General features: G+C 40.8%; 1 protein-coding gene and 1 long non-coding RNA gene across 7 annotated transcripts in view; one reads left to right on the forward strand and one right to left on the reverse strand.

The window, feature by feature from the left end:
* Nucleotides 1-25,901, forward strand: part of dlgap2b (discs, large (Drosophila) homolog-associated protein 2b) — a 142,979-nt gene that overhangs the window by 50,602 nt on the left and 66,476 nt on the right. For all 6 annotated transcript variants that reach the window (XM_078173899.1, XM_033648456.2, XM_033648458.2 and 3 more), the window contains one exon: nt 22,745-23,898. In XM_078173899.1, coding sequence (XP_078030025.1) covers nt 22,745-23,898 — 1,154 coding nt within the window. The remainder of the gene's footprint in view (nt 1-22,744; nt 23,899-25,901) is intronic.
* The window catches only part of LOC144466539 (uncharacterized), a 68,858-nt gene that overhangs the window by 16,893 nt on the left and 26,064 nt on the right, over nt 1-25,901 (reverse strand). The gene's annotated exons all lie outside the window — the stretch shown is intronic.

A 25,901-nucleotide genomic window follows, 5' to 3' on the forward strand; every position in this document is an offset into this window, starting at 1 on the left:
CTTAATCTAAGATTCTTCTCATGGTTGTTTCTCTCTGTCTCTGCTTGAGCAACGTGCAGGGTCTTTTAATCTGTCCTCAGTCATCAGGAGGGCCTGTCCTCCATATTTCATGTGCTCCGCATTTGGTCAGCCATTGTCGAAGCTCAACTTTTCACACTGGCTTTTTGACAGTCTGGTGCAGGCAGTCGGGGAGGTACAGGTATTGGGGGAGGAGTTGTTCCCCACCCCACCCTACATGCTTTCTCTGTCTCTCTCTCTTCCTCCCTCTCTCTGCTGCAGTAGGCTCAAGATAGATGGAGCGGTACATGACAAAACAGCCTAATTAAGAGAGTGGTGCACCTTTGAATTCCCACATGTGGGAACCCTCTCCAGAACCGTGACAGAACATGTTGGCAGGGAGGAAAGAAGAAAAACATTTTTCAATTTGCATCATCCATCTTTGTCCTCAAAGTGCTAGGCTTTTACTACTATCTCCAAAGCCCCGTGAAAGAGCGTGTAACAAATAGGCCATTAAAACGTGCAGTTTCTGTGGCGCCTCACCTGCAGTCAACACAGAATGACAACATGGGAAACCTAATGAGCTACACAACTGACTACATTTACGAGGTGAAGGTAATTTAGACATGGACCAAAAAATGGCAAACTGTTAAACCTGCACACCATAAGAGGTTGTAATTTTTTCTTGACATGAAGATGAAGATATACTGTTTGTTTGTGGGCAGCTTGAACAACAAAAAGAATGCAAGGCCTGGTACTTTAGTTAATGGATTTAAGCACCTGCTCACTTTGACTTCATCAGATATACATCTTCTTCGCCACTGAAATAAGGTATGAGAGTGCTGAGCTGAAACAATTATAGGGCTGCTTCCTGACAGTCATAGATTGTAATTTTTTAAGCAAAACTGGAGAACATTTATAGTAAACTGAATATCACTGTGGCTTTTGGTCAAACAAACAAAGCAATTTACAGATGTCCAATTTGTCTCTGCAATATTGAGATAGGCATTTTATATTTTCTTCAATACTCAGGTTAAGAGTAAAATAGTAATTAGTTGCATTCCTATGTGAGTGTGCAATTAATAGAAATGTTAAAAAAAAATCAAATTCTTTCCATTGCTGGATGTGACATACCCAATCAGAAGTCTTTCTGCTGTGAGTATTTTGTATCATTCGAGAAAGCATTTTTGCTTAATTTTAATGTCAATGGCAAAACTCAGCAGCTCAAAAAGCTTTACATAGCTCTGTGTTTTCCTTGCAGCAAAATTCACACAGACTAATATTAAACAAGCTGAGGGACACTTTAAACTCAATAACCTAATAATTTGTTCAGCGTTTATATTTAAGAGTTGGCTTAAAATGCCAAATTCCAGTCTTCACATAATATCTTCATCACCAAGCACTAATATCTGAGATGTTGAAAGGAGACATTCCTCGCTATGCAGCATGAAACTTACATTTAAATACCCCCCTATGTATTATACCCAGTGCTTTATGCATTAGCCATTAATGCCAGTGTGAAGTAGTTTCATAGGAACAACCACTGAATAGCTGTTTTGCAAGGTCTATATAAAATGTATTACAAAAACCATAAATTTGGTAGTCTATCAAGCCACTGATGACGTAATAAATAGTGGCACCCCCTCATACACTGTCTTTTTGTTCCTTACAATCAATGTACTCCTTTAAATTAAAACTGTATAGACCCTTTTAAGGCCGACGTCACAATGACGTCATTTCATTAGCTGCAGGCAAAACACAACTTGCTACCACAGGGCTGTAGGCTACATAGGAGTCTTAAAATGTCTTGTTGTGTTATAGAGTGCCAGAACAGAAGGAGTCATGGCACAAAACTAAATTTTATCACATACCAGCCGCCTCTGCCCGTCAACCCAAACCGTTCAAGTGTTGTCCTCCTTTGTAAGATTGGCATAGTGATCAACAACAAAGCTTCCTGTCGAATCATCCATCCACTGAGTGAGAGCATACAGGTCGGCCAGTCTGGTCCCGTTGGTCAGTGCTCTGCCACTCTGAGAGTGCGGTGCTCTGGACAACCGAACGGTACACTCAGATGGCCCTCCAAATTTACAGTCAAGTTTGTGCCTGAGTGTGCTCGGGCACACGGAATAAATATTTCTGAACGCATCACTGGCGTCATCTTCCTCTATGGTCGAACACAAGCCAACAGAACTTGCTAGCTACCACTAGCTAATGTCTGTAAAGAATTGTTTTGCCTCCAGCTAAGCCCCGCCCACCAAAAAAGGTCATACTGTTTACAAACAGTAAAAGGGTCTATATTTGAGTTTTTTTTTTTTTTTTTTAAGGAAAAGGACAACAAGCATATTTGAAGAACAATGCCTTGCCTAACAGCTACATAACACACTCAATCTGGTTTGTTGTGGAGCTCAAAATGTTAACTGTACCAATACTAGTCTATGAACGTCAGATGATATTACGGTAAAATAAGAAACCATATGCGTATATCAGTATGCCATCCCTTAGCTTTTATATTGATTACAGTTTACAGTACCTCAACAGTATAACAGAATTCCTGAAATTCAGTTATGGTTTTTGGTCTTGGAGTTCCACACCAAGATTTTCAGTGGCACCATCCAGCCACCCGTATGAGACATTTCTGGGTGGTGTCACTGGTAATAGGATGATCATTTGTCAGGGGGATTAAAATGTACTTCTGATAACAATACTTGTTTCAGTCTCACTTTGTGTCTCTATGCCTTCTATGTAGGAAGACCGGATGAGTTTAAGCGTGCTGAAAGCTGTCAATCATTGTCAGTGATGATGTAGCTGCTAGAGTGGACATGAGAGGGTTACAGAGTTACAGGGATTGTTTCACTTTTGTCCTTGCGTGCAGTTATACAGATAGGGATATGGATACGGATACGTGACACACAGGGGTTAGTGCTTTCTCGTGCAGGCCAGGGAAAGCTGCACCATACCAATGCCTTTCCACATACTGTATATCACTTAAACAGATACTAATTAGTCAAGGTGTAAGTAAAAGATATATCGCAAGAGGATTTCTTTTGTATTGCTTTTAATGAAGTATCTTATCACACAGGCATCCTGAATTAAACATCTGTGACAACAGAAGACCTGGCTTGTGCCTAAATATTGCAGTTGTTGCAGATGTGAGGTGCAGATATCAGGACATTTTTCAGAAACGAAGCTTATTTTTCATTCTGTTTCCTGGAAATCTTCAAATAGCAAAATACATTTGGGATGAGCTTTGGTTTTATGTGATGTCTTTTTTCTCTTTTGTACTTTTATCTCTGTCTGTGCACCGAAAGATGTTCCACCACCTTTAAAAATGACTAGAGATCAATGGCATAATGTATGGCATTATTATGAAAACATCATTACAGTTAGTCTCACCAGGTAGTGTTAGTCAATAATATTAATTACAGGTTTAATCAAACTTTCTGCACATTAGTATTATATTTAAATGCATTATTATTGTACATTAACAGTTAGTTTGTATCTCACCATAAGTTTCTACAAATAAAATTGTGTTTCAGTCAATATACAAACAAGGGTGCTAACAGTAATGGCCAACCATCAATGTTTAATCTTTGCAGCCATTGTCTCCCATCAGTATTTGTTCGGCATTAGCAACACTTACACTTGTGTGAGGATTAATGCGTTATGTTGTAAGGACAATAACCTTTTATGCAACAAGCAATGTTGTTTCCCAACTTCAGTGTTTAATGTGTCTTCACTGGCACACATCTAGCTTGACTGTTCTCTGGCTGTTTTCTGTCAGTGTTGTTGCCACAGCGTGACTTCCCTGCACTTGATATCCACATCTTAGCTATTCAGTGTCTCTAGCCACAACAGATGGTATATTTTCCAAAACGTCCTGAAAGCCATAACAGTTTTATGCATGCTGGGCAATTTAGGTATTTACACACAGATTGAAAGTGCAGAAATAGATGCACTTTATTTTCTAATTTAATGAGAAACTACACAGATGCATTTTGCAGATTGAGAAGTGATGCAAGTATAGTGCAATAAGTTACAGCTACTACTGGCTGACAGTGAAACTAACCTGACCCAACAGTTCAATACTTTGAATGGCAAACAAGCACCTGCATCAGGAGTTACACTGTCTGTTACAATTCATAACAACCATAGTATGAACACATATTAAACAACACATGTACTGTAGAATAAATCAGTATTTTCCATGTGGTCATACTGAAAATAAATCACTTTAAACACTTTGGTTTTTAGTCCCATTTTTCAAAAGGTTTAAGTTAAAGATCAAGGACTTTTTTAATGCACTCAACAGATACACTTCTTCCAAATATTGGTAACAAATTTGTAAGAAATCCATCTTAGTGAGCACTTCCCCTTTTCCAAGATGATCTATCCACACGACAGCTGTGACATATCAAGATTTTGATTAAACAGCATCATTACTACACAGGTGCGCCTTGGGCTAGTCACCTGCATGCTCGTCTTCCTTGCCAGGGTCTTGACCTGACAGCTGTTTGTCATCGCAACCAACTTGTGTGGTTGTGAGGCTGGTTGGATGTACTGCCAAATCCAGGGAAACAACACTGGAGATGTCTTACGGTAGTGAAATGAACATTCAGTTCACAGGCACCAGCTCTGGTGGACATACCAACAGCATGCTCCCTCAAAACTTGCAACATCTGTGGTGTTGTGTGATCACATTTTAGAGTGGCCTTTTTATTGTGACCATCCCGGGGCTGTGTAGTAATGATGCTGTTTAATCAGCATCTTGTTATGCCACACCTGTCAGGTGGACGGATCATCTTGGAAAGAGGAAGTGCTCACTAACACATTTTGTTTAACAAATTTGCAACCAAAATTTGAGAGAAATATATTGAGTGCATAAATAAAGTCTTAGATGTTACATTTTTTCAGGACTCTGGTGTGTCTGAATTTCCATACTAACATGCTATTTAGTACAATAAAACAATATGTAAGATTTTTTAGTATGTCCAAGACCTTAGTATGAAACCAGTAGTGCATGAATTGCATACTTTTGCAGTGAAATATTACAAAATGCTTCAGTTAAGTGTGAGCATATAAGAAGTGTAGGATTTCACTTTTCTACTTGTAATGTAGTTATAAAATTATTTTTAAATTACCAGTAGAGCTGAGGTTGGCACAGGTTACCATGGTTACATGTCTCCAACCGGCAAGGAGGCTTACGATAAGTGATGTGGTAATTACAGCTCAATGCATCTGAAATAATACGTACCACTGTTTATTTACATAAAAGTATGATGCACGATAGTACACATACTGGGTATGTAGTGTACAGAATGTGATTTCAGACACAACAGTTATGATGAGGTAAACATTTTGTAGCCAGAGGCTGAAACATCCTACTTAACTAGGAAGATATAAGTGTTCCAGATATCTCTATATTCAAACTCATGCAGGCTGCACATTATAAGACTTCTGCATTGGCTACATATTGTACATATGAGCAGTTTCCATGGAGATGTGTCAACATTTGCTGCAAGGCCTGAATGAGGAAAGGCAAGATGCCAAACCTGAGCCTCCTACACCTGGGCTCTATTTTATTTTTTCCATATTGTATGTATGATATATTTTGGTATATTTCTAGGAAACGATGGAAAGGTTAGGATTCATTCTTGATAGAAAGAGGTGGACTTATTGTGGAAGGGATGTCATCACATATAGCTGCCTTGACGCGTTATACTTGATTATATTTGAACTGGAACGTATAGACTCAAAGAGGGAGACTGTCAATGCATCTGACCTGAGATCATGAGGTCTTTATGAGTTATTCCAGACCCAAGTTAATAATTCTGCTTCTTTTGACTTACAGGTACAACAAGCATACAGATCTATAAAAGTAGTTAAAGATACAGAGAAACCCTGAGGGACCCTTATGGTATGTTACAGCTCCACAGTATATAGGACCTTATCTTTTGTGTTAAATCAATGTAGTGTGGGAGGCTTTACAGGCGGCTGCACAGTGAGCGGTGACGGACTATAAGCTCCCTATTTGGCGTTTTCTTCCACTGAAGGGCGTAGAGAAGAGACTGAGGCTGTGTCCAGGGTGTGTGGCATCACTACAACATCAGCTCGTGTCTGCCTGCTGAAGAGAGAGCAGCAGTGGGAGGAAGTGGGCGGATATATCAAAAGGTGAAATGCAGCCTCTGCTGCAAAGCTACATCCAATTGAATATGGTTTTGTCTCAGTTGCAAGGTCTAACACTGTTTCCACTTATATAATGTTCGCTGCTCTCCCTATGTTTATGAGCAAACACATGTTACCATTGAAAACCATCTCCCTCCTGTGTATCTGCAGTACTGCTGGAGTGATAATACCTATTATTTAACAGTGAGATGCTTTGGTTATTTCATGCCAGTATATACTAATTTACTACTCACTGTTACCATTTGTCACGATATGAATCAATTATTGCCAGGTCATGCAAATGTTTAGATTTGATCATCTTATCAGATAAGATCTAGCACCATTCTTGTCTTCCCTTGTTTGGGAAGTTGAAGCTTGGTTTTGCTTGAAAGTTTGTACCACATTACCAAATACAGTCCAACAGTGGAAACAGTTTGCCAACTTTTTCTCCAATTAAGTACCCAGTGTTAGCTCCAAAAGTAACTAAAAGTCTACAGTCCAAAAGCATCTGCCTCCCTCCGATCATTTGCATATCGGTGACATCATTGTGCATTAATTGCAGCATTACAACTTGGCTGAATTAGATTTCATAAAAAAAATCTTCCACAAAACCGGTGACTGACATGAGAGCTATGGCACTTCTACAGTAGTGCATCCCTATCTTGCACTTCCAATCCAAAGAGCAAGAGTGTCAACATAACCATAGAAACTCATTACAACCGAACTCCCACTGTGAGCAACGTCTCCTCTCCTCCCTCCTACTGCATGGATGAGAGAAAAGAGACCCGGCGCTGATGGTGGAGGAGCAGTGGACAGTGATTACTCTCACCAGCATACATGGCAATGAATTACAATATAATATATTTCTCTCTTTTTTCTTGAAGGTCTAAATAAGTCAGTAAATTTGTCACTTTTTAGAAAAAAAGTTGCTAAGAGGGTCAGAAAAGATGCTAAATCTAGTGAGAAAGTCGCCAAGTTGGCAACACTGATTGGAGGACATAAGGTGATGAAAGTAGCATAGGCTGAGTGAAAATAATAGACGTAGCCACTGTGATGTCGCCCATTGGTTTGTGGATTGTGGAATGAGGGCTGAATCTGACGCATACACTATGGTAACACCTCGCAGACAGCCTGTCGCTCGAAGCAGCCATGTCCTTAATTATGCATGACTTTAAGTCGTGATAAAATTTAAACAGATGAGTTATGTAGAAACTCATCCCCCTGAAAATGTCATGAATGGAAAAATTAGCTATGGAGACAGGGTTGGCTGTAAACATTATGTCTGCCCCACAGATCCCCCCTGTTAAAACAATGGGATAGATAGGGATTGACTCGCTTCTGGGGCCGGCTTCAAGTGGCCATTAGAGAAGCTGCAGTTTTTGAGACTTCTATATTGGCTTCATCTCTCAGTCCTGGTTGCTGCTTGGCAGGTAGTTGCGAGACAAAAAAAAAAACTTGAAAGAGATGTTTGCAGTGCCAAAATATGATTACATACCACAGTATCTCAGCATCTTACCAGGACACTCAAGCACATGTTAACACACTCTACATGTCATTCCTGCTAGGATCTTTGGTTCCTTCTTACATTTACAGTGTCATGGCAACTTGATTTCCTTTTTTAGTTTAGATATTACTGTGTATCACCACCACTCACGAAAGAGGCTTTATCAGCTCAGTTCTGAGGACAGTCAGTTCCCTGCCACAGTCACATAGACTCCAACTAGACAACAGGTTTGAATGTCAGCAAGTGACTGTATCACTATCAACCTCTCCAAAAGTGTCTGTCTGCCTCCGATCCACAGGAAATTAGTAAATACTATTATTTAGTCATAAGGAGAAGGGGTTGCTGAATGCTTTCATGACTCCTTTTTGGCAGGTTGTTCTAGCCGTGGGCAGGACACCTCAGGTATACAAGAATATTCTGTTAATTGGTTTATTTATGGCAACGAGGAGACGGACCAAATCACAGGCTATGAAAAGTACATGTAAACAGCTAAACTTGAATAAGACCTTAAATGGAGTGCGGCCAATAGCAGTGTTACTTGTAAAGGCAGCCAACTATGTTACTACTATACTGGATATTTGTTTCACTTATCTATTGTTGTCTTTTTACTTTGCTGAGGTGGGTGGCTTGTCACAATTCACGTTTCCATATTAAAGGGGAACAGCACCTAAATTAAGAATTCTGATGAGTTATTTCCATGGCCTAGGAAAGTTCAGTCAATATTTGGGAGTATAACCTACAGTATGTCAAAACCAGAAACCAGAGGAGTAAGTCTAAAACTTTTCCCAATTCACTGTCTACGGAGCAGTTCCATATTATACTTGATGTAATCACAAATGTGCGTTTTAGCATTCTAGATTTTAAATTTGGGAAGGATTCGTTCATGTTTACTAATATTTTTGCAGGCGTAGATTGCCTGTTTGCCTCTTGGCCATCACTTCATCCAGGACAGTTTTGATTGTTTGAATGTCAAACTTGAACAAAAATTTAATACTAAACGACATTGCTTGCTTCTACTATCCAGGACTATGGGATATTGAGGTTGATAAAAGCTGGCAGTCACTGCTTGTGATATTCATATCAGCTCTCTGCTTGTTTTGGGCCTCCAGTATCACTGTAAACCTTGATACAAATTTAATGTGAATCTTGTCGGTGTCTGACAGCAATGTAACTGACCTGATTTGATTTGTTTCCAAGTGGATGGTGGCTTGTTTTTCCTCAACAAACATCTGAGGTCAAGTCTTTTTGATTCAGAGGTCAGTGCTAGGGAACAATCCAGGCGAGTAATAACGATTGATTAAGAACGGATGTTTTTTGCTCAGTGGTGATCGATAAATTATCTCAAGAATGTTATTTTTCCAACAGTGTGATTCATGCGCTACAGTTTGGCTGCCTGTTGCTGTGTTCTTCCCTGTGGCATTAGCTAGCTGTGCATTGGTGTGGAGGAGGAAGGCCTCATTTATTCCAAGTTATGCAACCATCTTGGGAAATGCTGGCCAGGCGCTGACTGTAGCATAGCGGCAGAGCTTCGACTGAGCAGCCAGCAGCACACTGGTTTCCCAGAGAGCCAAGCAAGCACAGGCTTTCCCCTCGCTCTCTCTCTCTTTTTTTTTTAACTTCCGTACTAGCCCTGCTCTCTCCCCCCCCCCCTCTGTGTGTGGCATCTTTGTCAGGAAAAAAAAAACGTTTTACAGAATGCATCAGGTGCTGACCGAAGCAGATTTAAGGTGGAGAGGAAACAGCCTGTTGATCGTGCACCACAATAGCTGTTGCATAAGCTGCGATACAGAAAAGCTCTCATCAATGTTTCATGGACTTGCAATGTGAGGTCTTAAAGAGCCAAGAGGGAGCATTTGCATTTATATAACCTATTGTCTTATTGAAGAAAACCTAGAAGCATTTTCATTCAGTACGTCAGCTACAGCATTGATTGTCATTTTAATAAAAAGGTTTTGTAAAAATCATTCATTATTGCCTACAGTATATCAACTAACAGTTTTACATTCACACCATGGCTGCAAGTAATCTTCTGAACTGTAAGTGTAATCTTCTGAAATGTTCCCCTTACCCTAAAATGGAAACAAGCTTGCTTTTCTCAGAAGCCTTTCAGGAGCTTAATTTTCTTCCCTCTTAAGTCCATCAGTCTCTCCCACTCCACACGTCCACTTCCTCTACTTTGCTCCTGGTTTCAGCTCTCCTCTCCTACCCTAAGATTGTTCTGCGCTCTTTCCCCTCCCACCCCAACTTATTCTTCCAGTGTTTAAACTGGAATTCCTGCAGATATACAGATAAGTCACTGCAGGAATGTGTTCAAAACAACTGGCTGACTTCAGGAGTAGGGTAGGGTCGGTTCTCGGTGATACCAATTCGGTCCGGTACTCTGTCTTGGACCGGGTTTTATTTTTTGAGACCGACCGGACCGCATACTCGGGCAGAACGTACGCGGAGCGGACGCTGCGGAGGTCCGCCCGGTAAAAGTGGACGTCCGCAAGCCCTGTGCACGCAAAACACGACTGCGCGGACTTCGCTCTGCGCACCAGTGTTACACAAAAGACTGTTCGGCATGTAGTTTTCACATCGCGGGGATTTTTCACGGACATTTTTACACGTAGTCCGCTCCGCTTATAGAAAGCCCGAGTCTGTGAGCACCTGTGTCTGGCTCTTCACCAAGCGCACAGCAAGCAGGAGAGAGAGGGGGCTGGGGCGGGGACTAAGCTAGGAGGTGCGAGTGCGCACGTGCCTCTACTGTAGCCTGGAGTTTGTTTAATAGTGACAGGGAGTCGATAATGGCAGACAATTTAGTCTCGACGAAATCAAGGAATGCGCCACTATGGCAACACTTTGGCTTTGAGCCAGACGAAGGAGCCAACCCTTGTTTGCACTGATTGAGTAAGCTAAAAAATGTATTTGTAAGGAATAAAAGAAACAACTTGTTACTGTCACTCTGTTGTCCTAAGGTTGTTTTTTTTATTTTAAATGAGTCAATTGCGCCCCCAAGTTGTGAAAATCCGGTATTACCGACTTGATGTGGGTTTTTTTTTTACAAAAACCGGACCGACCCAACCCTATTCAGGAGTGTAACGGTTCATGTATTTATGACCCACACAATCAAAATAATCTATTTATACCTACTACTCAAACACAAGAAACAGAATTTTCTGAATGTGAGTTTTCCCTGGTAAGTTGTGGCAGTGCACTAAATGCCCTCTACTAGCTGTAGCGTGCTAGTCAGCATTAGCCAGGTTGGCAGGGTTAGTCAAGCTCAATGGACAATGATTTATGTCTAAATGTATGGAGACGTTGTTCATCTGAAGTCGTGTATATCTGTGGTAACACTTAAAATATTTCATTTACAACAGCATCATCCGAATGTCTCGATCATAGACTACAAAAATAATAATGGACATAGCCACTTAGAGTCACCCATTGGTTTGTGGACTCCCATTTTGAAGCCTCTGGTGTGGCATTCTGGCTATCGCTGTTGGTTTTTTAGAAGCCAGAAGTGACAATATTACAGCCAGTGGGTGGAGCTATGGAGGAGCGAGGGGTGGATATGACTGAGAAGCCGAGGACACTATTGGCAAACAGCCTGACACTCAAAGTGGCCACGTTGGGCATTTTAACATGGGGGTCTATGAGGATTGACTGGCTACTGGAGCCAGCCTCAAGTGGCCGTTTAAAGAACTGCAGTTTTTGGCACTTCCGTGTTGGCTCCATTTTTCAGCCCCAGAGGTTAACGCTTGGTGCCGATTAGCGGAACAAGACAAAAACAGACTGAAAGGGGAGTCTATCTCCCCACAGCGTTCAGACAGGCTCTAACTGCAGATTCAGTCCATTGCAAAGTCATAACTAATGCCAGCTAGAATTTATCGCTACGTACATGTAACTGCAACCCCAAAATTAAGGTACATACTGAATCGTGAATTTTATGTACTGTTACACCCCTACATGATATAAAAAAGATGTGTAAAAACACAAATACAAAAACAAGCTGGTCATGACAGGAATACAGATTATGCTGAGCTGGGCAGATGTGCAGGTACATTCATGTAGGATTGCTGGCAACCAGGCTGCAGCACTCTCTTAGTGACTGAAACCAATGCTACTATAGAATCAGAGGTAAGAGCTGTGTGGCCACATGGAAGTCTGTTCAAATAAGCACTTGAAACACTCTACGGTTCACCTCAGGCGGATGAGCTGGAGGCTAAAGGTGCCCCATAGTTGCATCAGCTTATCGTAGGGAGAGTGGGCAGTATTGTCCAAGACAGAGCTGAGGAACTCATCCTTTCCTCTCCTACTGCCTGCAGGGTATCCAGACTCAGCCCTGTGACACAGCGAGAATTTATTTATTTTTTTTATCTTTTTGTTGAGCCTGCCGGCACCCCCTGCCTTGATGTCACCTCCCCCACACACAGAGAACAGTGCACTGGCCACTATGCATCGGTAAAAGTTGCAGAGCAGTCTGTTGCAAATGTTGGATGACACAAGCCTCCTCGGGCAGACAGTCAGAATGTGTTTGTGTTGTCATGCTGGACCAAGTTGTTAGATGATATGAACTCCCATAACTTGACTGCACAACCCTAACATCCTCACTATGGACTGGTGGCAGGTGTCACTGGCCTCCCGCTCTACCGGGATATCTGCCACAGGCTACTTCATTTCGCTAGCTTTCAATATGAAGAGTAGCATTCAATATAGTTTAAAAGCTGCTTGACATGAATATTGAGTTTAAACACAATGGTGCATATTTTTGAGAGACTTAAAACTACAGAGAGCTGACAGCTAGACTCAGGCTCATTCACATTCACCTCGGGGATGAAAAAGCTCCTGGAGGATAAAGTTATCCAAAAATGTTGCCAGTCAGAATGTTCTCAGGTAAAAAAGCATCAATCAATGTGCCAAGGCTTGACAAGGATCTCGAAATGTTGCTCTACATTCATTGGGAGCTATTAGTACAGTGTATGGATCCTTTGTCTGGTTTGTGCCTTTAGTTTGACTCTTTGATTAAGCACCTGGAGAAGTATTCTGGATGTGCTCACCTCTTACTATATTTAGCATCATCTTGCCTTTTGTATTCACTATGTGAAAACACCGAGACAAACTTGCCATACCAATTAAGTTAGCACATACAACCAAACCCCAGATTTTTTTTTTACTGCTGGTGAATGAAACCCAAATGTTTAAATGTTGTGATAGATTTAATGCTACTTAAGCTGTTTCAGAATTGGGTTCTTGAGGCCAAACTTACCTTTTAACTAGGTGTGTTAGCGATGAGCTTGTGTTCTCAGCCTTCACGACTAAACACATAATTCAAGGTATCATTATGCCGCTGAGTTTATTTTATGATGGGCAGTTTTCTAATGTAGGATGAGAATGCAGTCAGACAGGGAGAGACAGATACAATGTACTGACATTGAGTGACAGACCTGTCATTTTAGGTGTCATCGTTTCCAGCAAATTCTGATTTGTAATACTTCTCTGCGCTCAAAACTCTTTAGGTTTTATTATTCCATATGTCATTCCAAGTATGTAAAAACAGTGTATACACCAGAGTAGGAGGTGCATGAAAATACAGGAAAAATCCTGTCCGGTTTTGATTCAGTAAGGAACAATGTGTTTTATTTATCATACGGGCGATCTGATATTAACGTTGAACAGTACAGGTGACAACTTCTTCCTCTCTGTAGGGAGGTATTGGTAATCGTACCGCTGGTTACAGGAACAATCCATTTTTGTTCTGGGTGCATGTTCAAATCCGTTATTCAGTTGACAAATTTAGCTTAGTCTGGTTGTTGGTAACGTTACAGATTTGAACAGCGAAACATGGACCAGAGCTTTGTAATGACATTTTAGAAAATGCTAATTTAACATTAGTGGCGTATCTGTTAAAAAACAAAGCAATATTAGTAAAACTGAAGGCCACTGTTGGCATTGCGACTAGCTACTTCCACTATCACACCAGATGTCTTGCCCATAGTCATTTCTACAGTAGTGTCCTCAGAAATATGGTGGGTAAGCAAAGTTTTTATGTCTTTTTGAAATCAGGACTACAGTAATTGATAAACTTACCGTTAATTTTTACCAATAATTGATTGCAGAAAGTGCTTACAATTTACAATCCTAATCTATGAACTTGACGTAATGCTTATGTAATCATAGATGACTACACTGCAGCCATAATCTACATCTGCTTAATGACTGATTAAACTGTAAACATTTTAGCACCTCCTTGCTTCTGTCTCTCTCTCTGAAAAATGATTTATGTCAAATTGACTCTACTTGAAATGAATTGGTTGATCGCTAAAGAGACCAATCTGGGTTGAAAGATTAGTCTCTAAACAGCTGATTATGGGGTAATCAAACCACCTCAAGAGAGTTTATGTAATCAGAAAGCTGGGGTGATTGTAGAGAGAAAATGCAGATCAGGCTGACAGTGATACAGACACCACTCTGTGGGAGCAAACAGATGTTTTGTGTCTTCTACTTCATTATTTTATCATATGCATGTTTTCATGTAACTGCAAATGACGGCAGAATTTGTCTTTACCGACTGATAGAAACAGGGGATTGACACTATTGTAACAGCGGTGTCTTTACAATATAGTGCAAGCTAAAGGAGAAGTGAGTGGAGACTGATAAGTAGCCATGGCTGCTGGACTACTGAGTGGGCCATGGCATTCAGAAGAAACTGCTGTAGGAGACTGCGAAGAATTGCTTTAACAACTAGTTTGAACCTACTGTATTTTTAGAGGTTGTAGGCAGTTTTGAAAAGGTGTGTTTTGAGGATTTTCTTGAAGGTGAGGAGGAGTCTCTGACGTCTGAATTATTCTAAACATTTTTTTATATTATTCATTTTATTGATAATAATAATATAGCCTATATTCTGTTGCCAGGGCAGAAAAATAAAATTTAATCTAATCACTGTATGTCACGGCAATGATTTCCCTGATATGGAGAATCAGTATTTTACTTAGGTACTTAAAATGGTTATAACATGGATCTATTTCAGCACTGGAGTAATATACAGTTACAATGTGAAACAATTCACAGACTATTATATTTTCTCGGCCATACATTGTCATTAGAGTAAACAGAAATTATAAAACGGCTATAAAATGTCAGATGACGCATGGTGTAATGTTACACTGGCAGCAGTGTAGAATTAATTTATGGGGGCAATGAAGAAAGATTTAGAAAAACAATTTTAAGCAGCTACTGACAAACAGTCGGCATGTTGATAATCCTAATATATCATGCTTGGGTGGGGACAAAAAGTGAACGGGATGCATTCTGAATGGCATACTTTTTCTTTTTAGTATGTACTGCAGATGCCCTTAAAAAGTATGTACTGTTGCACGCAGTATTCACAAAACTGACACATAATACTCTGTCATAACATTACACCCCGAACATTGACCTTTCTTCTCATATTTGTTACCCTGGAGATAAAAAAAAAACGACATTCACTGAACTCACAGGGACAGAGGTCAACCCACAGTTGTCCTGTTGTTGGTGGTAATCTTAATAATTATTTTGTTCATTTAAACAATTATTATTCCCATCATTACTATTAGACTGGTCATCATGTATTTGAATTTGCTGTCAGCTGTCACTGCGGCTTCTGAGAGCTGTCAACGAGCTGTCAACAAGCGCTCATGTGTTGGCGACTCAGTTGATGTGACGAATCTTCTGCTGTGCAGAGGATTGTGGGTCAGAACAGCCAGAAAAGCATGCTGGCCTGCATACTGCAAAATCAACTGATGTAGTAGAACATCCTGGTATTTCTGGAATACTGCATTTCACATAGTATGTATTAGGATATAGTATATCTCTTTCTGGTATACTATATAGTATGGGGTATTGGAACACCCAGAGGATGTGCTGTCTTGCTGCCATCTTGACAAAGGCCTCAAGGATGCTTTCGCTTCAAGTGTTCGTGCATAGCTGTTGTAGGCTACTGCTGTGAGAAGCTATTTCCAGTTTGCAGAGCTTACTGAACACCATTGTTAGGTCTCTGTCTAAAATACTCCCACAGTTTAGATTTTTAGCAGCAGCTTGTTCTCCGGGAAAATCCATTCTTTGACTGGGCACAGCCGTCTTACTTACTTCATTACTTAATGTCAAGTTGTGCTGTGTGTTATTATTATTTTTTAATGCTATTATTGTGACCCACTGAAATCTACTTATGTCCTTAATGAATGACGTCGATGATATCAATGAGTCGCCCCAGCCCTGTTAAATATAGAGGAAGTAAAAACTGATAACTGTCTTGAGAGAAAAACAAAGGAGTCCCAGGCAAGTATTTAAATATTAAGACCATCCTGTAACTGGAAAACCAGAAGCTGGCATCTTTAATGTCTTACTGTAATGTGACTCATTAAAGTGACACAGCTTGATCCAAACAGATAATGCTACATGCTAAATATATAATTTAATGGTTGTCTTCCTCACTGTTTAAGTAAAGCTACGTATAAACAACATGTTGAGGGATGCTCAGCTGGTGAACGCAGCCTACAGTATGTTTGCCCGAGCATATTCATTGTATGATCTTTGGAAGGACGTGTTTGGAATACATTGTACCGTACATAACAGAGCATGGCATGCGTATGTATGTACAATCTGTGTGCTTTCATTCCTATTGTTAGCTTTAATTTGACACATTTTGTTGCCTCAGCAACTGGTCGATGTCATCTACTTGAATGTGAATTTGAGAGATAGTGAGGGGGGACGTAGGGAAACAACAGAGAGATATGATGGTGGAAATGAGATAAAGAGAGGAATACAGACAGATGTTACTATTTTCAGTGATTATTACAGTGAAGCCCTACAACACTACATCTACTGCTTCACACACGGTGTTTTAGTATCTACCAAAAACGTACAACCTCAGCTAAAAATAAAGACAGAAATGAAATGTGAAAATGAATCACATATGTGGCTGATTACACCCTCTAATGAATAATTGTGGGTTTTAATGTCTTCTAGTGTAGTTAAACCAAAATACAAAGCAAGGCAATAGAATAAATCAAATGAAAACAATAATTACATCTACTCAGTGATGTTGTAAAAACCTGCAGCACAACAAATCTCACAGGAGGTGGATTTTAAAGGTTGCTGAGGATTTCCTGGCTTGTGCTAGTCATTTTACAGTGAGGTAATGTTAGTCTGGGTATCCCTGGGTGAGGGACATTCAAACTCTGAAAGCAATATCATAGACAAATTTAAGAGCATAATTAAATGTGCAGTTAAGTCTGGGTTGGTTATGTGCCTCCATGCTGATACCAAAATTCATCATTCATTTGAACTCTATCAAACTGCAGCACAATTTGTAACGGTGCAGCAAACACAGCAGCCCATAGGTAAATCAAGCTCAAGTGTCTGTATCACATTACATACTGTATCTGTCTTTTTTTCCCTCTCCTCTTTTTTTTTAAGACCGGGATCCACCCCAAACAACCTTGAAAATCCTATTACAGTTCCTGGGTTTTCAGCAGTGGTTGCCATGACAACTGTGCATTTTATTTCTGGCTCCTTTGAAATGGTGTGTGAGATCAGAGATCCCAAATGTTATGTAAGATGATGTGCACTGTTCCAGACTGGGGTTTCCTGCTGCAGAGAACTTAAAGTAATTAATTACGGGGGAATGGCAGACTCAAGGCGCTTCAACGTTGTCTCTGCGTTTACCTTACAGCTTTTATCACATACTGCTAAGATGTAGGCCGTAATTGTTATGCAGGAAGCTGAGCATGGTGACAGATGCTTTTAATAACGCTGCTCATTTAACACATTTTGTTGAGAGGTTCTGTCTGCTTGAGATGTCTTCTTGTGTCTCGATAGGCCACAGACAAACAGAAATGATCGAGATTTGTGCAACAGTCAGAGACGGAGGAAAATGGAGAATAATAGTAAATATTGGTAGTGCGTTTCATGATGGTAATTTATAATGAACAGGGCTGGGGAATAATGGATTAACTTTAATGGGATTACAGGACAAACTGTGGCATCAAGTTAGGATTTAAGTAAGTAGCTACTCACTTGTTGGATAAGGGTACATTGTTATAATTCAAGTATAGTCAAACATAATTTACACTTTATTACACAATTTCAGCGTCGTGCAATTTAAACAATACACTCTTCATCAAAATGGAAACCTCTTTTCTCCAGTTTTTAAGCCAAAAGAAGGGGTTTCTGTGGTTAATGTCACAAATAAAGTTCTTACTTGTTTAGAACATTATCAGTGAGGTATCACCAGCTGCAGGTCTGCTGTTCATTTATCACATATCATAGTGCCCGCACTATTATTCAGAGAAACTAGAGAAGTGTATTCCCATTCTGCAGAACTATACAGTGACACAATCAGAAACGATACTATCGTTATATCATGATGAGTGGAATGAATGAAGGCGAATTATTCTGAAGTGCAGGCATTTTTATGCAAATTATGCACATTTATCTATTTATGTATTTATGATAAGCCCCTTGAGATGGGTCGGCCTGTTTTCAGGGGTCCTATACATAATGCAAACAACCAAAGTGGCAACAAGCAAAACAAACAAATAGTTCAACATACAGGCAAAACAAAAACAGACTATACAAATATAGTACATAAAAATAAATACAACTGTTAAATGGCCACAAAGTAGCCAAGGACAGATGTCTCATAGATTATATAGATTATATACAACTAATCTGAAAAAGCAAATAAGTTTTGAGGGAAACATAATGCTGAGCACATTTTTCTAATGCCATAATGAGGAAATGCTGCAAGTTAATGTATCTGGCAAGTCGCAAAAATGTTGATACTTGAGGTATCAGCAAAATGTTCACTGAAAAAAAATAAAAAAATAAAAGGTACTTTGGCAATACAGTATCTAGTCGTATATTCGTAGTCGTCTACCGCATACTTGTGTTTATTACCTTCTTTCATCAAATGTAACCAAAATCAATCCTTCCCCAACGATAACCAAAGTTCTTTTGTTGCCTAAACCTAAGATACCAGTCTGGACACAAACACAAAAGTTCTGGTGTCAAGATCCTGCACTCTGTATGGCCGCCATCCTCCCCAAACACCTCCTTCCAAAGCCTACGTGGTACATGAATATCGTGTTTTGTTACCTGAAATAAAAAAATCTCTGAACATACTCCAGGGAGCAATTACATTGCCACAAAAACAAAATTAAGAAAGATAACTTCTAGGTTTGTTCATTTATGCCACTACAAATATGTACAATTAGTCTCAAAGTAAGCCATCGAAGCATTTTTTAACACACCAAATAATGTCAAAGATGGAATATTAGAGGATAAATGATTCCACTCAGAGGGAGCCCTAAACATAAAAGCCTGTTTTTCAATTGATTTTGTAGCTGTGGGAATATAGAAAAAGAAGAGTGGAGTGCCTAAGTTGATAATTTGAAGTATAGAGCACAAATAACTGTTGTAGGTAAATATACACTACAGGCCAAAAGTTTGGACACACCTTCTCATTCAATGCGTTTTCTTTATTTTCATGACTATTTACATTGTAGATTCTCACTGAAGGCATCAAAACTATGAATGAACACATGTGGAGTTATGTACTTAACAAAAAAAGGTGAAATAACTGAAAACATGTTTTATATTCTAGTTTCTTCAAAATAGCCACCCTTTGCTCTGATTACTGCTTTGCACACTCTTGGCATTCTCTCCATGAGCTTCAAGAGGTAGTCACCTGAAATGGTTTTCCAACAGTCTTGAAGGAGTTCCCAGAGGTGTTTAGCACTTGTTGGCCCCTTTGCCTTCACTCTGCGGTCCAGCTCACCCCAAACCATCTTGATTGGGTTCAGGTCCGGTGACTGTGGAGGCCAGGTCATCTGCCGCAGCACTCCATCACTCTCCTTCTTGGTCAAATAGCCCTTACACAGCCTGGAGGTGTGTTTGGGGTCATTGTCCTGTTGAAAAATAAATGATCGTCCAACTAAACGCAAACCGGATGGGATGGCATGTCGCTGCAGGATGCTGTGGTAGCCATGCTGGTTCAGTGTGCCTTCAATTTTGAATAAATCCCCAACAGTGTCACCAGCAAAACATCCCCACACCATCACACCTCCTCCTCCATGCTTCACAGTGGGAACCAGGCATGTGGAATCCATCCGTTCACCTTTTCTGCGTCTCACAAAGACACGGCGGTTGGAACCAAAGATCTCAAATTTGGACTCATCAGACCAAAGCACAGATTTCCACTGGTCTAATGTCCATTCCTTGTGTTTCTTGGCCCAAACAAATCTCTTCTGCTTCTTGCCTCTCCTTAGCAGTGGTTTCCTAGCAGCTATTTGACCATGAAGGCCTGATTGGCGCAGTCTCCTCTTAACAGTTGTTCTAGAGATGGGTCTGCTGCTAGAACTCTGTGTGGCATTCATCTGGTCTCTGATCTGAGCTGCTGTTAACTTGCGATTTCTGAGGCTGGTGACTCGGATGAACTTATCCTCAAAAGCAGAGGTGACTCTTGGTCTTCCTTTCCTGGGTCGGTCCTCATGAGTGCCAGTTTGGTTGTAGCGCTTGATGGTTTTTGCGACTCCACTTGGGGACACATTTAAAGTTTTTGCAATTTTCCGGACTGACTGACCTTCATTTCTTAAAGTAATGATGGCCACTCGTTTTTCTTTAGTTAGCTGATTGGTTCTTGCCATAATATGAATTTTAACAGTTGTCCAATAGGGCTGTCGGCTGTGTATTAACCTGACTTCTGCACAACACAACTGATGGTCCCAACCCCATTGATAAAGCAAGAAATTCCACTAATTAACCCTGATAAGGCACATCTGTGAAAAGGAAACCATTTCAGGTGACTACCTCTTGAAGCTCATGGAGAGAATGCCAAGAGTGTGCAAAGCAGTAATCAGAGCAAAGGGTGGCTATTTTGAAGAAACTAGAATATAAAACATGTTTTCAGTTATTTCACCTTTTTTTGTTAAGTACATAACTCCACGTGTTCATTCATAGTTTTGATGCCTTCAGTGAGAATCTACAATGTAAATAGTCATGAAAATAAAGAAAACGCATTGAATGAGAAGGTGTGTCCAAACTTTTGGCCTGTACTGTATGTGAAGTTAAGCTTTAACATGTATTCTTTTCTCATTTTTAACACTGAGTCAATAATTGTTGGATACAATGAATTATGAGTTTATTATGAACATTGTTTCAGCACTGTATGAGGAGTTTTCACCATTAAGTGTCTTCCACATGCTGGCAGCGCAAATGGATTTCAGAGGTTACGCTGGACTTTTTAACCCCTCGTATAAGAGCTACTAAATTCCCTCATCTTAAAGTCTCTTTGAAGTTGTACAAAATTTGTTGCTCTTTGTGATCACACCCAGTGATGTGCATGGCTCTTCTCAAAATAATTAGGCATACACCTAATAAGAAGTGGTTCACTGCCGCCGGGTTTGAGAAATAATACTTTCATCACAGATTCCAGAGATTTACCTCAATTTTTTGCGAGAATGAGCTGCCTACTGCTGCTACAAGATTTCTGTGGTATAGGTTTAGCAAAGTATACAAGATGCATTATCCTCACAAACTCTACATACTACATTTCTGTACATACAAACTGGTATTTATAAAAGGAGAATGTGCACTGAGTGTGCACTACTTCAGACCAGACGTACACACGGTTTTCAAGAGGCAGCTGCAGATATAAAATATAAGATGAAAGACCTTGTAGTAAAATATTGTTTGTTTAGGTTGTTTGCCAGTTTCACCGACTGTCTTATTATTTACGCAGTACACAAAGCATTCTGTGCAATGTTGGAGGCACATTTATAAAGTAAATGTTAAATCTTTTTATGAGTGATCAATTTTATCATCCTTTTTATTATTTCTCTATCAGTACTTTAATTTTTTCCTGAATTGTGAAGTACTTGTTTATAAGGTCTGTTTTGATAAGAGCTCTACAAATGTATCATTTATCATCCTTTTGACATTTAACAATGATGAGATAATGTGCGATGATGGTTTACAGTTTTATGTAATTAACTTATGATATGGCTTCTGTAAATAGCCACAGCCGCGCGTAATGGCCATGCGTAATGACAGCTATTCTGGTGTTGTTGCAGAACTTCACTCATGTAACACAATCTGTGATATTGCACTGCTTCTTTGCCATTCTTGCCATTGACAGGTATAATGAGTGGTGGAGCGGGCACAAGTGTCATTAGGCGAATGGATGTTTAAGGGCGTTTCGACATCCATTTATGGCTAACCGTGGGAGCACAAATGAGGCTCATGCACGTGCGGCAAGTTCCACAATGACTGAGATTTATTAAATATGATCAGGTGTACCTGCAGCTTTATACATCCACACAAAGTTTTATATATCCTGTGGAGTATTCTCTTCCAGACAGAAATTAAACTCTTCTTTGAGGAAAACAATTAAATCAAGGGGCGAAAAAAATATTCCAATACATTATTCAAGTCATGATAGCTTGAAGGAGATGATCAGTAATCTATGACAAATTATACATTAGAAGTAAAATTCCCTTTCACTGAGCTTTGAAACCTCCAAGCTGTTCTGAGGGCAGAAGTGGAACTGCTTCTTTTCAGATGAGATGAGATTTGACACAGTGCGTCATTAAATACAAGTACAAAGCTTTTGCCTGTAGAAGAAGAGAAAAGGTTTCTACCTGACTTAGACGAGAGACAAATCTCTTGAGAAATTATCTGGGACTTCATCCATACTATTAAAAGCAGTACAGTGATTGCTGTCATCTTTGTCTGTTTTATAATGCAGGTTAACCCACATTTCTGACTTCATTAAGGTTAACAATTGGAGTTCACTTCAACACTCTGTAATTAAGAGTTGTCACTCTTAGTTAGAAATAACTGTACTTCCATTGTGTACTGTAATACTTTAACAACTTGTCACTTAACATGGCTTCTCCATCACAAGCATTCACCTGAATTACAGTTCCCTTGGTGTATACTTTATTGGAAACAGCATAAAGTGGGAGGATGAAATATTTACAAGAGCAAGAGCAAGTCTCTCTCCACGTTGCTTGTATCTTATTTCTCTATTTTCTTCTCTCTTTCCCTCTCTCTCTTAAACAGACCAGAAGTTTTCACCTTGGTCCCCGTCTCGAAAGTTCAATGAAGGCAGACGCCTCCCTCCAGCCAGGAACATGAAGGGCTTATCGGGCAGCCGTTCCCAGCACCAGATCCCTTTACCCTATGGCTTGGATTATGACCCCCACGTCCATGACCTCCACGCTCACCATGGCTCTGACTCCCGCCACTCGTCCTACCTGCTCAGCCCCACGGAGAGCTGCCCCATGGACTTCCACCACCGATACTCGCCGCGCAGCTCCATCCACTCTGACTGCATGATGATGTCCCCTGTCATGATGCCCCCAGCTGCTGCATCTGACCACATCTCCAGCAGCACCTTCCCCAGAATGCACTACAGCTCTCAGTATTATGACTCAGCCACACGGGACGACTGCGCTGCCATCACAGCCTCTGCCACCTCCCCAGCTGTTGCTGCTGCTGCGGCCGCGGCGGCCGCCTCCTCCCATCTCTCCGGCACCAAAAGCAACCGCCTTCCTGCTAACCTGCTAGACCAGTTTGAGAAACAACTGCCACTACACCGCGATGGCTTCCACACGTTACAGTACCAGCGCACCTCCACCACCACTGAGCAACGCAGCGAGAGTCCTGGCCGCATCAGACACCTTGTTCATTCTGTCCAGAAGCTCTTCACCAAGTCCCACTCCCTGGAGGGTTCATCCAAGATGAATGGCACAAAAGGTGATATTATGGGAGGTGGAGGAGGGAGTTATCACCATCATGGCCACCACTCCACCAAACACGGTAGCAAGAGGAGCAAGAGCAAGGAACGTAAGCACCGCTCAGGCGGCTGGTGGAGCTCCGATGACAACCTGGATAGTGACAGCACCTACCGCACACCCAGTGTCATGTCGCGGCACCATGGGGAACATGTCAGCCACTGCTACCCAGATTCCATGCACAGCCACCACTTTGGAGACCTGTCACTCAAGACCTCTAAGAGTAACAATGATGTCAAGTGCTCAGCCTGCGAGAGCATGGCTATGGCACCTGAGGGCAAATTCATGAAGAGGAGCTCCTGGTCGACACTGACAGTCAGCCAGGCTAAGGAGGCCTATAGGAAGTCATCGCTTAATCTAGAGAAACCCATGATGCACTCGGACCTCAAGTCTTCATCACGGACATGTCATTACCTACAGGTGAGTGGTGTTTTTCCTCATTTGTGTTTTGAATGGACATGTGTTCGATAACTGATAGCAATTTAAACAGTTTAAGAAATGAAAGATAGACTTTGGAACTTCGATTTTATATATTCCACTTACTATTTATACACACACACACTAATGGTGGTGCTATTTGCTCAAAAGTTAAAATATGTAGCTTTCATCCAAGCCGTTCGAAAGAATTCTCGTCACTGTTGAATAACTGTCTCTTTAGAAAGAGCTGACAAAAAAAGAGTGTTTCAAGTTTGAACTTCATTGGTACTGTAGGTTGAAAGGGCAGTAACTGCACAGAAACCCTGAACATCACCTATCTGAAAATATAACAAACAATAATTGAGATCAATATCCACTCATCCCCACCAAGGACCTTCTGAGTAAAATGAAGTGATTGATGTATTGATTAGAAATCCTGCCAGGGGAGGCCTTTCAAACTCCACCTTTCTTTCTGTTGCTCTCCCGAGGGCAATTACAGTGTCCAGTTTGAGAAACCAATATATTTAACCAGGATTCCCTTTTGTGTTGTCACCTCAGGGAGCTATTGTCTATTAAGATGTAGAGATCAATTGAGTGAATCAATGTCATGGTGGAAGACTCTGAAAATAAAAGGCGACCTGAGCTCGACTGCAAAGCAGAAAACACACAGATTAGGTCTGTTAACGAAAAATATAAACCACTCAGCTGGAGCTACTGTAGGAGGTTGCACACTAAAATGGAAATATTTGTATTATACACAGATTTTCAGGCCCCTGTCTTTGCTATCCCACTGACACATTAGGAGCATAAACTAGTTTAGCCACAGGTACTGGCTTCAAAAACACAGTCAAAAGCCAAGTGTTTGACGTTACATTTCATTTTTAATACTCAGCGCTAGCAAATGCTTTCATTCAGAGCTACTTGAAGTGAGTGCAGCATTAAAATACTGTAAGCTTGAATTCACAATTCAAATGGCTTCACATGATGGTGATTTAGGATCTATAAATAATGGCAGCATGGTGAGAGGGATTTCAGTGCCTTCTGTTATGTGAATGAAACTTAAAAAGAAGCATCATCGGGCCTTACTAACATATTTAGGGGTTAGCTGTGCTTTGGGATGTCTGCACCTTCCAAAAACACTCTTCTATTGGGAGAAGTTGGCCTGGACTCTCCTTTGAGCCCGTTATGAAATGGTCTATTGCTTGTAATCGGGCTGAGAAGAGCTGAAGTGATTGGCCATTATTAAAGCTTGCCCCAACTCCCCCTTGAAGATGATGTATGGCTTCTACTAACATTGCATTCATCCTGCTCTAGCCCTTTTCTGCTAGGATTGTACTTGTCCTCACACAATTGCTAAAAAATGCAAAAAAGATTATTGGCCACACTTGCATTTGGACCCAATTTCAGAAAACTTGACAACTGACTTATATGCACGCACTGTAATCGAATTTTACTGTCATTCCTTCTTTTACTAATGACAGTGAATGGTGCTGCTCTCACATAAAAGCTTCTAGATGCATTGCTGTCTATGCTTGGAGAGCGAAAAAGGAGGTTGAATCTTTGCCTAGTGCATGCACTTTGATGCTATGTGGAGTGCACGACTGCAACTGCAGTTGTTTGCGTGCCATGGGGACAGAAAGACTCTGTCAATACAGAGGCTCTCACAGTGGCATTTGACAAGCTTATGTGTCAGCAGGCAGAGACCCTGCAGCTGTCACATGGGCACATTCTGCACTGAGCGTGTCCACACTGAGAGCCTTATTCAGTGGAATACGTGAGGGGAGATCTGTACACAGGCGTCGTGGTCAACGCTCTGTGTGCTCATCGGATTTTTATCTGTTTGATGTGTCTGGGTCCTTTAGGTCTGTGTTCACTTGTGATGAGGAGGACAGGTCTGCGTTGTGCAAGTTGTTGACATAATCTTGATTCGGCGGGTGTCAAGTCTTCAGGCTGTAGCCTCTTAAGACAAAAGCCACTTTTGTAGGGTGAAGCTGAAGCTGAAGCTC

Source organism: Epinephelus lanceolatus, chromosome 13 (genome assembly GCF_041903045.1).
Source record: "Epinephelus lanceolatus isolate andai-2023 chromosome 13, ASM4190304v1, whole genome shotgun sequence".
NCBI classification, from domain to species: domain Eukaryota; kingdom Metazoa; phylum Chordata; class Actinopteri; order Perciformes; family Serranidae; genus Epinephelus; species Epinephelus lanceolatus.